A 17,617-nucleotide genomic window follows, 5' to 3' on the forward strand; every position below is an offset into this window, starting at 1 on the left:
CTGTGGGCGTGTGTGACGTCTCCACGTCTCGCGACGATCTTCGGCGCCGGACCGGAAAATGAGCTCGGTCCTCTAGAGGCACTTCCGGTTGGCTTCAGTGGGTGAAAGGTGGACGACAATTTAAGTGTCCTTATTTTTTCCACTTCCTTTTGCTTCAGTTTTGTTTTTTTCGGAGTAGTCATGCTGCCAAACAGCGGGTGAGTTTGCAAGCGGCCTCTTTGTTGACGCCACATTAAAATGGGGGAAAAAACGATTTAAGAAAAAAAATCACGTCTTCAAGTGTCAAGCAACGCGTGTTTGATTAAACTAAACGTTAGCACCAATTCATTAGGGTTAGCGTTGGCTTGCTCCACAGCTGGAGTGACGTCACCCAGGATTGATCACCAGTTTGTGTGAGGGCAAACTGACAAACAATGGACTGGTTGCCAGCTAATGCCAGGGCACGTATCGTAGGTATGTGGTTAAAAAAAAGATGTCTTTATTTTAAATTGTCCATTTACTTAGTTATTATTTTCTTTTCATCATAAAGTCCTAATCCAAAATCTTGGATTACTCATATGCTCACACCTGACCGTCAGCAATACTAATAGTCAAACGTCTATTAAATATTTATCATCTCATCAATAATATTTTGCAGCACAGAGTTTTGAGATGTCCACAATAATCGGTCTCGTAAAAATATTTTAATCCATTTAGCTTTGCTAAGGCGGGACAACGATTTTATTGACATAATTACACATGCCAGAAAGCAGTTTTTAAAAATGTAAGAAAGAACTGCCTCCTCACAAAACCTCTTTTGTGTCTTTGCATTATTCCAATAATAGTTTTAATTGTTTTTAATGCTTTAATGGCCTTTTGTGTAATGTTTGGAAACGTCACTGGACATTAAGAAAATTGCAAAAGAAATGGAAATCGAAAAATCTGCCAGAAAAGTCACAATAAATTTTCCTCCTAAAATTGTTCAGCCCTACTTCAAATAGCTCAAAATGACATGAGATAATGTCGATATGAAAAAAGCGAGCTGCCTTTCAAGAGTTTTTTTTTTTTTTTATCGCGCTGTGCATCCATGAAAATGGTCACGAATGGCATTCCACTTGCTTTGAACAGATTTGATTTGGTGCGTTGGCCGAGGGAATGATTGCAACTCTTGCGTTGTTTTTTTGTCGCGCGGTGCAGGAAGTTGGCGGGCCGTACGCTCTTCATCACGGGCGCCAGCCGCGGCATCGGCAAGGCCATCGCCCTGAAAGCCGCCAGAGATGGCGCCAACGTGGTCATCGCCGCCAAGACGGCGCAAGCTCACCCCAAGCTGCCCGGCACCATCTACACGGCTGCGCAGGAGGGTGCGTGCCAACGTGCCCGCCGACATACGCACCGACATGACCTTTGGCCTTTTTTGCCCTTCCAGTGGAGAACGTGGGCGGCAAAGCGCTGCCGTGCGTGGTGGACATCCGAGACGAGCGACAAGTTGAAGACGCGATTCAGAAAGCCGTTGCCAAATTTGGAGGTTGGGATTCTTTCCACAGTCCTGTCGGTTGCCATCGTATCTTGCCATGAGCTTCGACTACAATGGAACGTTGGCTAATAATGACGTTAAAGTTTTCATTTTCGGTGCCATCCTGGTGGATGTTGTTGCAAGTAATCAAGGCTTCATTTTGGATTTGCATAATAATATCAACAAGGACCTTTGGATAACATTCAAGTTATGCTAAGCTTAACAAAGCAATTTAAGCCCCAAAAATACTTCAAGAAAAACTGATAAAAAGTCATTGTTTCATTCGTCTCTCCCGGAAACAAGAGTGAACACCAAGAAACGAAGAAACTAAATTCTAATGTTTTTAAAATTTGAGCGGAAAAAAATGGCCAATATGCAAAATGCATACCTTCGATATACGCCTCGATTTAACGATAAAACGATAAATCTGCGATTTGAAGCAAATGGCCAGTGATCAAAAGCCATCCCGGTGAGTGACATCTCGTTCATGATGGTTTTGGTCGCCAGGCATCGACATCTTGGTGAACAACGCCAGCGCCATCAACCTGACCGGAACCTTGGACACGCCCATGAAGAAGGTGGACCTCATGCTGGGAATCAACCTGAGAGGAACATACATGACGTACGAAGCACTACACACTTTTTTTTTTCTTCTTTTTTAAATCTTGTTCGACCCTGCTTTTATTTTGAGTGTGTTGAGAGGTCCTTTTCTATGTTTAGGTTTAATTTGTGTGTTTTCATGAACTATAATCTTGTCTCACGCACACGCATTCATAAAACATGGCGAGACGTAATGGCTGTGCGTGCGGCAGGTCCAAGTTGGTCATTCCGCACCTGCTCAAGAGTTCGTCTCCGCACATCCTCAACTTGTCGCCGCCTCTCAACCTCAATCCCATCTGGTTCAAGGATCACACAGGTAACGATGGCACCCAACACTGGCAACCTTGACACCAGAGTGCAGGGTTACCATAGCAACCAACATGTAACCAGGGCAACTGGCCCAGATAACCATAGCAGCCAACACCCAAGCCAGTTGAAACTCATGTAACCATGGCAACTGACTCACCAAAGAAACCATGCAAAGGCAACACTGCATATGACATGCGTAGCCATAGCAACCGACGCAAGAAGCCATATACATGAAGCATGACGAGCGGCCACACAGCCCGATGATGCCCGTGTGTCGCCTTCAGCTTACACCATGGCCAAGTACGGCATGTCCATGTGCGTCCTGGGGATGGCTGAAGAGTTCAGAGGTCAAATCGCCGTCAACGCCCTTTGGCCAAGAACCGGTGAGCGTCACACGAAGCTGCTCAGCGTTACAGAGCCGAGTGCTCATATGCTAACAGGAGCTGACGTTTTCTCGCCATAGCCATCCAGACGGCGGCCATGGACATGCTGGGCGGTGTGGGCGTGGCCAAGCAGTGTCGTACGGTGGACATCATGGCGGACGCCGCCTACGCCGTCCTGACGCGGCCCAAAACTTTCACGGGTCACTTCCTGGTGGACGAGGACGTTCTGACGGAGCTCGGGGTGCAAGACATGGATCAGTACGCCGTCCAGCCAGGTCGCACGCTCACACTCACGCTCACGCATGCTCGTACGGCGTAGTCTCATACTGCTCTTTGATTGGTCCGTAGGTCACCCGCTTCTGCCCGACTTCTTCCTGGATGAAGCCCCCGAGGTGCTGGCCCAGCAGATGGAGCAACACGGTAAAAACTGTTCCCCCCGCTCAACTCCGCCGGATGGATGATTGACAGCTGACAGAGGGTTTTCCTCTCAGGGGCGACGCCCGCCTTCAAGCCACCATCCTCGTCAGCCACGCCTTCTCCCGACGGCCCCATAGAAAGCACGTTTGAGGTGATCAGAGGTGTCCTCAATGAGGAGCTGGTCATGTCCACCAAGGCGCTCTACCGGTTTGACCTCTCAGGTGAGCTCAAGGTCGGACGCCATCACCGCCACAAAAAGGGGGCGGCATTTGTTATTTGTTTATTTTTGCTGGCAGGAGAACACGCGGGTGTGTGGTTCCTGGACTTGAAGAGTGGTGCGGGCAGCGCTGGGCGGGGCGAGCCGCACGCCGAGCCCGACGTCGTCATGACCATGGACTCGGCCGACTTCAGCAAAATGTTTGCGGGTGAGCGTTTCCATGGCGACACTTCAGCACGCTAACAAAATGTGGGCGTCGGGCATTTATTTATTTTTTCTCCTCAATCCCCAAAACCATCTCTTGTTTCAGTCCTAGCATAGACAACCTCCAAATTTAGTTTTGCCATCATGTACTGTCGGGTTTTGTCGCCAACTTTGACAATGGCCAATCATTTTCCTCACTTGCACGGTGGCTGGCGTGGCAAAACATCATGACAATTAATGCATCTTGCTGGGCATCCTCAGCAATCACAGTCTGGCAATAGTCGGTGTTGTAGGGATTGTTAAAAATAGGCCTTTTTTCAAGTCGTCACTTATTTTCTAATTTCTCCAAAATGAATAGATGAAAAAAGAAAAGTTTCCTGATCAAAAATTATACATAAACTGAGCTTGTTCGTGAAAAATTGGCCGGCCATCTCGGCTGGCGTTTTCTTTGGCAACATGCATTGCTGCTGCAGCACGTTTCCATTGTCGCAAATGATTTTCTATGGTGACCTGTTACTAAGGCAATGGCATTCATCTTTGTAAACCGGTTTCCACGGATATGCGTTCCTGTGGTTGGTTGACCCGTTTCCATGGTAACACGTTCCCCTGTGCACGCAGGCAAGCTGAAGCCAACGCTGGCGTTCATGTCGGGGAAGCTTCGCATCAAAGGCGACATGTCGCTCGCCCTCAAGCTAGAAAAGATGATGGGCCGCATGTCGAAGCTGTGATGTCATCAGGTAAAGATGATGTCATCACGTCAATAAAAGTCAACACAAGTACTTTTGCCTCGTTTATTAAGGATGTCGCGTCGGCCCGTGCAAACAAAACAAAAGTCCACCGGCAGCGGCAGGAGGAGGGGCTAGGCCTCGTCTGTTCCGTTGTCGCTGCGTGGGGGGGGCGCGGCCCGCGGGCCCTCTCGTCTCGGCGGCATCCTCTCGTTGATACGGTCCAGGCCTCGAGCCTCCTCGAAACTTTGAATCTTGTGCGGCGGCTTGAAGTCATCGCCGCCTGCCGGGAGACGCGCCCGAGTCAGGTCACCATGTGAATTTTCCGTCTCTTTTGCGAAAGCTGCGGCGCACTTACCTCGAGCTTCCTCCGCTTCCTCCGTGGCTGCGGGAAGAAAGACGAATCTGAGGTCACACACACCCACGCACTCTGAAGAAACAAAATTCTCACCGCTCTGCAGCGTGCGCCGTCCTCCTGACAACACGCCAAGTGGCAGCGTTCCAGACGGCGTCAACCCTTTCAGCTGCAGCACGCTCTCGTTCTCCTCTCTACACACGCACATGCGCGCACGTGTGTCAAGGCGGCGAGCCAATCAGGCGCGAGCTAGCGTTGCCGCCACACTTTGTCAACAGACTGACCTGAGCACAGAGAAGACTCGGGCCATCTTCCCGATGGCACGGATCTTGTTTCTGATGACTTCCTTCCGTACGGCGGGGGCACCGCCTGCAACAGGAAGTAGCCATGCTCTTAGTTGAATGGCGCCTGCGGTTCAGAGGTCACCATGAATTCCAAGTGTCACCTTCTCCCGTGTCGTCAGCATCCGTCATTAGCTCGTCGTCGGAGCAGATGTTTAAAACGTTGACCAGCATCTCCGTCACTGCACAAAAAGGCACGGGCGGAGTCAGCCGTGATGTGACGTCACGTGCGCTCTGATATGATCTTATCTGACAGGAGCGCCAAACGTGGTCTGATGCGATCTGACCTTTCTCTCCGACGAAGGGCAGCGACCACGTGAAGACGTCCATGAAGTTGGGCAGCCAGTAAGGATGCGGCGAGCAGTTGAACTGCCGAATGTTCATCACGTTGTTCTCATACTTCAACACCGCAGCTGAAACATCATCATCATGACTCCGGCTGACCCATGAGTATTTCGACTGTAACTGCACTTACGAGATCAGCGATTGTGATTGTTCTGAAAAGCTTTCATTTGGGCCGATAATCGTTGTTTACCTTTGTTGTTGTACACGTCCAAGTAGTTTGGAGCCGAGAAGATGGTGATGAGGGACGGGAAGCCGGTCGTCTGACTCTTCCTGTACATGCGATAACTGACACACGCACACGTTAACACGGGAAAACACACACATGTGAAGAGTAGGCCATATTGATTCTTTTGCGTCGTTACCCGGCATCCTGCGCCTCATGCGCCCGAATGATGGACAGCAGGTTGTTGTTCATCAGGAAGTCGCAGACGGCGGCGTAGCTGCGCACAAAAGTGAGATGAGGCTCCAACTACTGGCGGGCGCGGCGGCTCGCCATCAGTGCCCGCTCCGCTACCTGTAGAAGTAGGAGCAACCCCTCACGCTGTTGTGGCTGAAGTGGTCCTGGTTCTTCTCGGCGCCGTAGTCCTCGCCTGGGTCGGACCACAACAGGTCGCACATGGGCCCGAAGGCCGGCGGCTCTTTGAAGCGCTCCAGCTGCGCAAAAAGGTGCATGCGCGCGTTATGGGACGGGACGGGGCAGAGTTGGAGTTGGCGTGCGGCGCGCTGACCTTGCGGATGTCGTCAAGACTGCTGATCTCGGGACTCAGGCCCCCGTGGACACACAAAAACTGCTGGTTGAGCAGCGCCGCCAGAGGGAGGCAGTCAAAAGAGTCCATACACGCCTCGTACACGCGATCTGAGTACTTGATCTTGCCTGCGCTCACCCGCGGCGAAGACACGACCGCAGTTGGTGGAGTTGATAAAAACAAGCAAAATTGAAAGAACATTTTCAAACGGCAATTAAAATTAGGTTTGGGGGCATAAATGGACTGAAAGTATGTTTTATATGTGGACAACAAATTAAAAGTAAATCTAATTATTGCAAAAATGTCCTCCGTTTCACTGTTTGAATTCCAATCAGACACTTTTAAGGTTTGCCCCGGGCTGCTTTTACATCTCAATACTTTGAGCGTACATTGCCGTGCGGCGCATCGACCCTGCCCAGCTTGTGTGCACGTGCTGATTTTTGCACTTGGAATTCTGCGTCATGTTCTACAGTGGCTGGCACTACCAAATAAAACCAAGAAACATGCTTTCAAATCCATTCCAAACCAACTGCATTTGAAAAATCAAAATCAAAATGCAGATCATGAGAAGCGGCGAGCGGCGTACTCACACTCGTGTTTAAAGGTGAAGTACTCTGTGAGGTGTCGACACTCGTGGTTTCCCCTGAGCAGGAACAGCGTGTCCGGGTGGTTAATCTTCAGAGCCCAGAGGAACAGGACGCACTGACAAAAAGAGGCCCTACGTCATGTGACAGGAAGTGCTGCGTGCGTGCGTGTGTGCGTGCCGGTCAGCGCTCACCTCAATGCTGAAGTAGCCCCTGTCCACGTAATCGCCCAGGAACAGGTAGCGGGTGCTGCTGGGGGAGCCGCCCACCTCAAAAAGCTTCATCAGGTCGAAGAACTGACCGTGTACGTCACCGCACACTAAACACACGTCAAAGAGACACAAGACATTTTTACTTGACAGAAACTCTTATGTTTGACTCTTATTTGTGTACATGACATTGTGATGTAGTTATTTATTCTTTCTTCTTTTTCCCAAGCAGCATGAAGTGTTGGTTGATACCTTTCAGTGTGTGCGACAACTCCAAGTTGTAAAAATGTAGCACATTGCTTTATTATAGTGCTCAAAAACACCCGAGAAAATATATAGAAGAAAAACAAAAACAATTCATACACCCAATGACGAATATAAGTTAGAAGAGCAAACAGGTGCCACCATGCACGTACCTGTGACGGGCGCATCCACGTCCAGCATGCACTTCTCCTGGCGCAAGATGGCGGCGCCCTCATTGATGATGCGCAAGGCTGCCTCCTCCTCCAGGCGGCCTTCCTTCAGCAAGTGCGCCTTCAGCACCTCCACGCTGGGGCGCCCGTCCGCGTACAGCTCCGACACCGACAGACGCGTCCCCGGGGGGTACGGCACCGCTGCACGCCAAAATTCCCAAAAAAGTCAAATGCCCGTAAAAGCTGAGATATCGATGACAAAACGTGGCAACTCACATTCTTAGTGTTTATCAACTTTAAATAGCATTCGTGGATTTATTTGGGAACTTGTGACAAACCCACTTATTGGCAAAATTATTTTTTTTCCGGGAAAACCCGCTACTTTTTTTTGTGTGTATATGAACCCCATCATTGCATTTTTATACGCAAGGAAATTATAGTGCCAATTATTCACAGTATTTTCATCCGTTATTTTTTATTTATTTTGATAAATATTTAGAAGGAAGACTCCAGCAGCGACCTATACCGGAAAGAATAACTTTGCACATAAGTTTGTCACATTACGAAGGTGAAATTTCTCACTTTATAACGTTAATATAAACTTTTTTGTAATCAATTTATTTCCTTGATATAGATAGATAAAGAAATAACACACTTCCGTGGTTGTCTAATTTGAGCGCCTGTATCCACACAAGTGACTGCAGCGTGCCGGGGAGCGCTGGTGACGCCATCAAAATGCGCGGAAAGTGGGAGGAGATTCCAGCTAACAGTTAGGCTACACGAACAAAACCCGTCGAAGGCGACAAAAAGAAAACATGCGGCGGTCACCTTTGATGGGCCTTTCCGTGGTGGAGACTTTCTGCTCTTTGGCGGACATTTTACGCCACTCAAAAAAACCAAGACAACTCGGGAGCGGACGCAGGCTAGCCGAGGAGCTAGCCGAAGAGCTAGCCGTGCGTCCGCGCGTCTCGCCGCACTTTGACTCCGCCGAGTGGCCGGCCGACCGGGCCTGAGGTCAGCTAGAGTTCGGAGGGGGGACGCGGGGGTCCGGCGCCCGATGGAATCGACAACTTCCTGATGTTTGCAGCGAGAAGCTCGCACTGCCAGCAGACGAAAGGAGGCGCGGCTTGTACGCACATGCGCACAGACGGCCTTAGAGTCGCTCCCTGTTCGATTGCTTCGGACTGAACATCCTCCTCCTCCACGGGCCCTGCGGTAGCCATCTTGCGTTGCCACGACTATTGCCATGGTCTGTTTGTGTTTTTAATCGTTTTTTACAGGGAAGGTCTCCACACCTATGACTGCAGCCCAGCCCACGGAAACAACACCATCATGCAACACCATCGCGACGAGACAGCTTACAAGGAGGAGATCCAGAGACTAGCGGCTTGGTGTGAGGACAACAGACGACAGCTCAACACTGCAAAAATTAAGAATATCATCAGCGACTTCAGGAGGAACAAGACTGTGCCACCCACCTCTACAGCTAAGGCACGTGTCTGGAGAGGGTCCACACATTCAAGTTCCTGGGAGTACAGATCTCCGATGACCTCTCCTGGACACACAACACCACAGCACGTCTGCACTTCTTGAGAGTCCTCCGGAAATTCAACCTGGACAAGAAGCTGCTGCTGGCCTTCTACCACTTGTCCATTACTGTGTCTCCACCTGGTACGGCGGCTGCACTGAGGCAGACAAAGTGAGGCTCCAGAGGATGGTTAAAACAGCGCAGAGGATTATTGGCTGCCCTCTCCCCCCCCTATCGGACATCGACACCACCCGGTGCCTCAGCAGAGGTCTCAATATCATCGAAGACAATACTCACCCAAGCGCACGCCTGTTCGACCTGTTGCACTCTAGGTGGCGCTACAGGTGCATCAAAACAAAGACTAATAGACTGAAAAACAGTTTCTTCCCGAGAGCCACCTCCATGCTGAACTCTCTCACACAACTACCCTTACCTTGTAGACCTGCAACATAATGTGTTTTTATTTATCCAATTTTGTATTTACTTTCTATTTAATGTTTTAATCTTTAGTTAATATAATTTATATATTTAATTGAATTATTGTTGTATTGCACTGAGGATTTCAAGCATGTAACATTTCAGTGGTTCTCTAATATCACAAGAACAATAATGGTCTGTTCCATAACAAATGTAAACTCGCATGAACAGAGTAAAAAATGAAATAAAATAAATAAATGAAAAAGAAATTAGTGATCGTAAATCGAATTATCCAACAAATTTAATCACAATGTTAAATTTCCCCATTGTGGGACTAATAAAGGACATCTTATCTTATCTTAAATTCAAATATGTCATCAGCAGCTCTAAACAATGTTATTTTATTTTTCTTTGAGTATACATATATATTTATATATATATATATATTTATATATATATATATATAAATATATATATTATATATATATATTTATATATATATACCACCAATTTAGCGGAAGCTGTCACCCAGCTGACGAGAACAATATCCGGTCAAGGCAGCCATTTTAGCTTTTTCCTGCTCTCTCTCTCTCTCTCTCTCTCTCTCCCTCTCTCGTCGTTGGTTTCAATTTGTCGCTGGGTGACATTATCACTAATCATCCGCGATTATCGGACCTTTCTCCATCGCCCGCAAGCAGCAGGCCTAGCTCGCGTCGGGATCACAGAAGCCTCGCCGTGAAGATGGCGGCCGACCGCCGCGAGGACAAAGGTATGCGCTAGTTTGACTAGCTCGTTAGCCTGTTAGCTGCTCTTTGTTGTGCGGAGCCTTTTGTGTCGTTGTTCTCGCTAATCAGGTTATTGATCTCATATCGACCACTCGTTGTCACGCGTGTTGTCGTCTACCGGCAGCTGGGCATTAATTTTGCATCGGGAACTGCACCTGGACTCAAACAAACAAAGAGTGATGTGCCCCACTAACCTGTTTGAAATTCAGATCTGCTCAGAAGGAAAAGCATTTCTCACCTCAAGACGTTTTAACAGTCATAATAACGTTAATAGTAAAGCGTTGCATTGTTGTAAGCATGTTATAACAACAACAACAAAAAGTGCAAATCTGAACCGCCAATAAAAGTAAGACCTGGTTTTGAAAAATCGGTTAAGTATTCTATCTCGTGAAACACTCCGAATGGACTTGTCCAAAAATCAATGTCCATCATTCAGAAGTTTGACTCTTTGGCAGATAAGTGGCCAGAACTTTTTTTACTAGAGCCAGTAATAAAACGAGCTACGTTGAATCTTTTTTATTCTAGTTTTTTAGTGATAATACGGCAAATTTATGACCGTCGCGCATCCCGTGTCTGTTTGTATCCTTGGCATTTATCTGGAGCGACCATTTCATTCCTGAGCAGAACGGGAGTAAATTAATCATCAGATTTACGTTAAACGTCACTTGAATAAGAATTGTTCATGACATCCAACTCGCTTTCCTTTCTGTCCTATCAAAATCCTGTGACCATGTCAAATTGCGCTACATTTTTGTTCTTATCAGAACCACAGAAAATCTCAGCCAAATTAGATCTTTCAAAATCGAGGCGGTTAATTGGGGATGTCCCAGTAACGTCATCAGCGACTAGAGCAAGAATTTCTTTTGTGACATGTTAATTTGAGCGCTCCTTGGTCATGTTGCTCAAGTTCATTTTGTGACCTGATAGATGGCGAGCTCACTGTTCTGGAAGACATTTTAACGGAAGCGCCGGATCAGGATGACGAGCTGTACAACCCTCAGACAGAGCGACACATCGCTGATAAGAAAGGTAGCACCCGTGGCATTTTGTCTTCAATTTTCCTTTTCTCACTTTACCATTTTCGCCTTCTCGAAGTTCTTTGAGAGACACTTTTAATACGTATTGTGCGATAGGAACAAAGCGGAAGAGCGACCATTCGTCGTGCCACGACCGCAAGCGGCTACGGAGCTCCTTTGGCCACGCCCACTCCAGATCATCCTCGGCCAGTAAGAGAGGCTCGGGCGCTCCCTTCTCATCGTCATCCTCAAAGAGATCGGCGAGCAGTCCTCACCGACGCCACGTGAGCAGTTACCGCGACGACTACGACGCGCGAAAGAGCCACAGAGGGACGAGAGAAGCTGGGCGCAGCCGCGGTGGCGAACGAGCCAGACGCAGACGCTCTCCCAGGGACGACGCCGCTGCCAAGCAGGTGGCTCAACTTAACGTCGTCTTGTGACTTTACCGCCATTAAAGCGGCGGGAATGTCACGTGGCGTGCACTGTGATTGGTCAGTCGGGTACGCGTCAGCGGCTCTGAGCCGCCAGAGAACGAAATTGTGCATGTAATGTGCCCTATAGACATCAAAATGTCGGCTTTTTTTTAGGCCTTTTCATCCGTCACCAAAAGTCATCAATGGATACTTTTTGGGTGTCCCATACACTTCTTGTTAGTCTTTTTGCCAAATGTTTTTTTTCTTTTTTTCTTTTGTGCATACAGAGTAGCCCCTCCCACCACCATCGGGAGGATGACCAATCAGAGGAGGACGCAGCGCCAGAATACGCTTCGGAGCCGCTCTCCAGAAGCTCCTCCCCCGCCGCCGCTGGGTCACATGACGAGGAAGATGAAGAAGAGGAGGGGGAGGAGGAGGCGGAAGATGAAGATGACGGTGAGGAGGAGGAAGATGAGGAGGAAGGAGAGAAGGAGGACGAGGGTGAGGAAGAAGAGGAGTACGAGCATCGCGGCGAGGGCAACGACTACGACACGCGCAGCGAGGCAGGAGATTCGCGCTCGGCCTCCTCCGTCAGTTTCTCAGATGACGGCGAGTCGGCGCGCTCGGCCTCGGCCTCCGACGCCTCAGGTGGGGTCGGTTCCCGTCGGCGTTTGGTGCACTCGGTTCGTATTTGTGACCGCCTCGTGTCATCGTGTGGGACAGGTTCGGAGAAGAAGCAGGAGAAGCTGTCGTCGTCGGTGCGAGCCGTCAGTAAGTTGGCCGTCGGCCGTTGCCGCTCACCGACCCGACCGCACTTCCTGTTTGGGCTGACCGCACTTCCACTTTTTCTGCAGATCCCACCAGTAACCTTCGCTACATCCTGCGCGAGTCACGCTTCTTCGTCATCAAGAGCAACAACCACGAGAACGTCTCGCTGGCCAAAGCCAAAGTACGCCGGCTGGCGAGCGCTGCCGCTTGCCTTCTCGTTTGCTTTTTCCTTTCCTCCTCCTTTTTCTTTTCTTTCTTTCCTTCTTTCCTTTCATTGACATTTTCTTGGCTTCTTTTTCATTATTTTCTCAGGATACTCGTCCTCACACGATTTTGGTGACAAGAAAGTTTTTGAGTAGTTTGATATCGCTGAATCCAAAAATGAAAATTTCTTTGTGAATTGGCTGCAGTTTTGGAGATATTCCATCAAGTACTTCGAATTTCCGAGTCCGTTAAGTTCTTTTGCAGCTTGTCCATACTGTCTGCTCTCCTTTTTGACATGGTGAATGAGGGCAGTCGTTATCACAGGGAGCCGTCGTCATTCAAATCGTGTTTTATGTGAAAACCAAGCAGAAATTTTGAAAATTCGGCAATGTTAGGAAAAAAAAACACACACGGCTTTTTCGGAACGGTTAAAATACATCAAGTATCACGCGAGCCTTTGTCACAAATATCAACCTGTCAAGCCAATTCAGTCATTTTCATAGATACCGCCTTCAGCTATTTCTTGAAAAAGAGATTTCATCAAAAAATGAGGTTAACTTGAATATTTTGGTCATTTTAGAAATGTCGGGAAACTTAATTTACTGCAGAAAACCATTGATCGCTACTTTTGACACTTCAGAATGAGTTGGAATTTTTTTTAAAAATCTCAGATTGAAAAAATAATAAATCGACATTTTACAAATCTGCCGTTCAGGGCGTTTGGTCCACCCTGCCCGTCAACGAGAAGAAGCTGAATGCGGCTTTCCGCTCGGCTCGCAGCGTCATCCTGGTGTTCTCTGTACGGGAGAGCGGAAAGTTCCAAGGTGAGAGCGAGGATGAGTGGAGGGGAAGTGTAAGCGGCGCATCAGCCAGACTCCTTTTAAAGCGTACGTCACAAATACACACGTCGTAGGTTTCGCCCGTTTGGCATCGGAGTCTCTTCACGGCGGTTCTCCTATCCACTGGGTGCTTCCCGCCGGCATGAACACCAAGATGCTGGGCGGCGTCTTCAAGATCGATTGGCTGTGCAGGTGAGCCCCGCCTCGCCTCGTCTCACCTCACCTCAGCTCACCTCACCTCAGCTCTTTGCTGTCTCTTGGCAGACGGGAGCTTCCCTTCACAAAGACGGCTCACCTTTCCAACCCCTGGAACGAGCACAAGCCCGTCAAGATCGGACGTGACGGACAAGTATGATTGATTTCTGACTCATATTATTCATTCTCCAACCTTGATCGTTTTGGGCCCGAAATTGCAATTTCAGTCAACGTGATTTCGAGATCGTCAAAGCTGCGGTTTGTGGCCCACGTTCACGATGCAGGCTCTTTTCCATGTGTAAGTAATTTGTTCGCGTTTGTCCTTTGTCAGGAAATCCAGCCGGACGTGGGCGCTCAGCTGTGCGCGCTCTTCCCGTTGGACGAGAGCGTGGACATCCACCAGGTGGCCCGGCGCGTTCGTCACAAGCGTGAGACCCCTTCGGAAACGCGACCCCGCGGCCGCCCGCCGCTGCGCGAGCCGGGAAGGTTAGCCAATCGCCAAGCTCCTCCTTCCACTTCCTGTTGTTCTTCCGCGGCACCACCTGCCGCCGGACGTCGGAGACGGCGAGCGCCGCCGCGGCTAATCCGCTTGGGCTTGTCGTTGCTCCGCCGCTCGCTCTGGAGTTTTTCCCCGCCGGAGTGTCGCCGTGAAGGTTGCTCAGTGCGGCGGAAAGTTGAAATGGTTTCATGTTTTGTTTGACTTTCTCTCTTTGCAGGAGGGTCACTCATAGCACGTTGAAGCTAGCCAAATCTAGATGGACTTTTCAGAATAAAAGCGTTGGCTGGACTGATGGAAGCAGGAAGGGGCGAGGGAGCTTGAAGGGAAAAGAGAGAAAGAGAGGGACTGTGATCTCCACATGGACTCTTTTGTTTTTTTTCACGGTGGTGCAGGTTGGTCATTTGATGGGGGAGGGCTCACTGGACTATCCCATCAAGTGGGCGGGACAATTTGGGTAAAAAAAGATGGAACTGATCAAACGACCCTGCGTCCACCCCATGAGAGAACACTTGAAAAAGTTTTGACACACACGCACATGCGCCAAATGAGGACGTTTTGTTGCGGTGTGTGTGTGTGTTGTGCTTTTAAATGGACTCTTAAGTGTGTTTGAGATGGACTAAAAAAAAAAAAAAAAAAAGTCTCCAGGGTTGGGGCTTTTCTTTGGTGACTGACAGGACTTCACCACCAGCACCATCAGCACCCCTCTGCCCTTTCAAAGTAAGAGGGTTTGTTTGCTTGAAAAAAAAAAAAAGCCTTTATCGTGGATGCTGATGTGGAAACAAACTTTGTAGAATCCAAAGTCCACTTTTACATCACAACCGGTATGTTGACCCCCCAGCCTTTGATTTCTTTCAACGTTTATTAGTCACAGAATCATTACTATGACACTTTGTATTACTGCGTCGGTTTGGGCGCACGAGCAATACAGTAAACGGTCGACTTGAGGGACCGACCAAGTAGACTTTAGCACCAGTGTGACAAACCGGGAAGATTTGCGGGACCAACAAGGTAGACATGAGGACAAACGGGAGCTAAATGGACTGTGGCGACAGCGGAGCAATCCTGGAAGATATGAGGGAGCGCGCCAGGGGACCTGAGGACTGGTGGGACAATCGGAGAAATTCCAGTCAGACTTTGAGCCCAACTGAGTTGACTTCAGGACCAATTGGACGACTGAGTAAACTTAAGTGCCAGTAGGGCAAACTGGGAAAACTTGGGGATCAATAAAGTAGACTTGAGGACTGGTGGGATAAACTGGCAAGATTCTCGGCCCACTTTAGTAGACATCGGGACCAGTGGGATACATTTGGAAGACGTGGGAGACTAAGCAAACCGACAAAAAAAAAAAGAAATCAGTGAGACAACGCAAGAAGACTTTTGAACTAACTAAGTAACCTTCAGGCCAGTGGTATAAACTGGGATGACTTGGGGACCAATGATGTAGACCCAAGCACCAGTCAAACTGTCTTTTTTTTTGTTTTGTTTTTTGAGCCGAGGCTTGTCGAAGTAGCTTGAAGGTTGAGTATGATTTTTTTTTTTTTAATTATTTTTATTTTTATTAGTGTGACTTGTACTGTTGGCCTCACATCTAACTAGCAAGCATGCGATTGTCTTACGTGTCAACTTGTCCACGTAGGCGACGTCTCGAAGAGTACGACCTCCACGGCAGGAAGCGACCGCGAGCTGAGTGTCCGGACTTCAACCAACGATCAGGTTGTGAAGAGAGTCCAAGAGAAGAAGCCTCGAATGTTGTCTTCTGGATTTTTTTTGGGGGGGTGCTAGGGACCTTCAGCATGTCGTTGGGACGCCCTCTCATCTGTAGTCGCGCTCACAGAAAAATCTCATTTGGTTTCCTTTGCAGGCTTCATCCCGGACCTGCGCAACCAACCGGTGGACAGGTGAGACCCCAAAAAAGCCGTCAAAGTAGCAAACTAGCAGGGTGGCAAGTTTTGTGTGTGTCTGTGTGTTCTTGGCACTTTTGCAGGCGTTTCTCCAACGTGAGACGGGATGTTTTCCTCAACGGGGTGAGTGTCCCACTTGGACGGGCCGCCTGCCGTACAGCGAGCCGCGTTTGACCACACGTGCAGATTGCGTCGTGTTAGGCTAATAGTCAGAGCTGGGCAAAGATTTATCACCCCGCCCAAAAAATGGGCGTCTGGAGGGATGGACAGCATGTTTGTGGTGCTCACCATTAGTCACAAATTAGCCAGTGCACGGCGTGGCGCGGCTCGCCGTGAGGCCGGCCGGCCTTTGACGCACCGCTGCCTCACTGGCGTCACTGCTAACCCGCCATCCTGTTTCCCGCCAGTCTTACGACTACATGAGAGACTATCATCACAACGTGGGACCGCCGCCGCCTTGGCAGACGTTGGTAGGTCTCGTTTGATCCTCTGCCCCCTTTTGAAAGCCCGCAGCGGGGACTGACCTTGTTGCCGTGTGAGCAGGCCACCTACCCCGGTGTGGAGCAACCCAACCCCCACCACCCTCCCTACTACCACCCCAACCACCCCCCGCCGCCCCCGCACCAGGCGTACCACCACCACCACCCCATGCCGCTGCACGAGGCCCCGCCCCCTCGCTTCCGAGACAAGCTGCGAGCGGCGCCGGCGCCGCATCGCGCCTTTGCCTCCAGTCCGGTGAGTTTGCGGTTGCGAGGTGGGGCGGGGGCGGGGCCGCACTACGATTGGCTTTAGGACTGATTGACGTGACGTGGGTCGGTAGCACGACTACGACATGCGCGTGGACGACTTCCTGCGGCGGACGCAGGCGGTGGTGAGCAGTCGGCGGGAACGTGAGCGGCAGCGTGAGCGCGTCGGACCGAGGCGAGAGCGAGAGCGGCCCAGGGACCGAGACCGGGACAAGGAGAGGGGGCGCTACCGCAGATGAGCGAGCACATCATTTCCTGTTCACTCTTTTATTTATCCGCCGCCACCGCCACGGCACGGCATCCCTCCTTTTATGGTGAAGTCGAACATGATTATTCATCCTCTTATTTGGACGATCCCATGTAGGAGAAGTGACCTCCTAAAGGAAATAAGAGGTGTGTTCACCTCCCAGAATCCTCTCAGCTGCCATCTACAAGATACATTTTTGTCACTATTTCAGGCCAACTGGAAATAGATTTGTCTCCACTTCTTTTGTTGTGAAATGTCGCTTGCAAAAAAAATAAATAACTTTAATTAAAATATCGTCCTCCTGGTCCTTTGTGTCCAGCACATGTGTAAGTCATGTGACTAGATTGGGCGTGGTCACAGAGTTAAACATCGCTGCAAGGAGACAATGTCCTCCAGGAATCAACGCACCTACCTGCAAAGGCCTTTTAATTTTCCAGAGATGCCACAAGATGGCAGCAAAGCACTACTTTTGTCTGGATGGTCCTGAACTCATTCAAACGGTTCCTTAACGGAATTCTTTCAAGCGCGTCTCAGCACTGTGTAAACACACTTTATAGCAAAATGAAACCTCTCAACTCACTTCAAAAATACTTGCTTGGCACCAGTATGTCTTAAGATGGTTTCAAAGCTTTCTTTTTTTCCTTCTCCCAAGAAAAAAAAGCCTGCAAGGCCATCCATCCCTTAACTGATCTCCTTACGAACATCTGCCGCAGTCACCA

General features: G+C 49.3%; 3 protein-coding genes across 3 annotated transcripts; 2 read left to right on the forward strand and 1 right to left on the reverse strand.

The window, feature by feature from the left end:
• The first annotated feature begins 14 nt into the window (after positions 1 to 14).
• On the forward strand, positions 15 to 4,401 carry hsdl2 (hydroxysteroid dehydrogenase like 2). The gene is made up of 11 exons (XM_088281139.1): positions 15 to 197; positions 1,177 to 1,340; positions 1,406 to 1,504; positions 2,000 to 2,114; positions 2,305 to 2,408; positions 2,686 to 2,784; positions 2,865 to 3,059; positions 3,133 to 3,204; positions 3,276 to 3,422; positions 3,498 to 3,626; positions 4,241 to 4,401. Exons 1-11 carry the CDS (start codon positions 181 to 183, stop codon positions 4,348 to 4,350), a joined length of 1,251 nt encoding a protein of 416 aa, XP_088137265.1. The 5' UTR covers positions 15 to 180; the 3' UTR covers positions 4,351 to 4,401.
• LOC148319200 (serine/threonine-protein phosphatase 2B catalytic subunit gamma isoform-like) lies at positions 4,400 to 8,508 on the reverse strand. Its single transcript, XM_088281138.1, has 14 exons — positions 8,169 to 8,508; positions 7,344 to 7,541; positions 6,913 to 7,037; positions 6,725 to 6,836; positions 6,117 to 6,262; positions 5,903 to 6,042; positions 5,751 to 5,828; positions 5,579 to 5,673; positions 5,331 to 5,456; positions 5,148 to 5,225; positions 4,987 to 5,071; positions 4,799 to 4,896; positions 4,706 to 4,732; positions 4,400 to 4,630 (listed from the first exon to the last, which is right to left on the reverse strand). Exons 1-14 carry the CDS (start codon positions 8,215 to 8,217, stop codon positions 4,482 to 4,484), a joined length of 1,506 nt encoding a protein of 501 aa, XP_088137264.1. The 5' UTR covers positions 8,218 to 8,508; the 3' UTR covers positions 4,400 to 4,481.
• A 1,328-nt stretch (positions 8,509 to 9,836) lies between these two features.
• Positions 9,837 to 17,189, forward strand: ythdc1 (YTH N6-methyladenosine RNA binding protein C1). The gene is given in 16 exon segments (XM_088281604.1): positions 9,837 to 10,054; positions 10,998 to 11,099; positions 11,204 to 11,499; positions 11,787 to 12,147; positions 12,223 to 12,308; positions 12,311 to 12,448; positions 13,187 to 13,295; positions 13,385 to 13,502; positions 13,575 to 13,659; positions 13,837 to 13,991; positions 15,641 to 15,717; positions 15,866 to 15,902; positions 15,989 to 16,028; positions 16,313 to 16,375; positions 16,449 to 16,640; positions 16,726 to 17,189. Coding segments are annotated over 16 exon segments (2,052 nt in total). The 5' UTR covers positions 9,837 to 10,026; the 3' UTR covers positions 16,891 to 17,189.
• Positions 17,190 to 17,617: the final 428 nt, after the last annotated feature.

Source organism: Idiotropiscis lumnitzeri, chromosome 18 (genome assembly GCF_059441095.1).
Source record: "Idiotropiscis lumnitzeri isolate Australia: NSW breed Sydney's pygmy pipehorse chromosome 18, RoL_Ilum_1.0, whole genome shotgun sequence".
Classification (NCBI taxonomy): Eukaryota; Metazoa; Chordata; class Actinopteri; order Syngnathiformes; family Syngnathidae; genus Idiotropiscis; species Idiotropiscis lumnitzeri.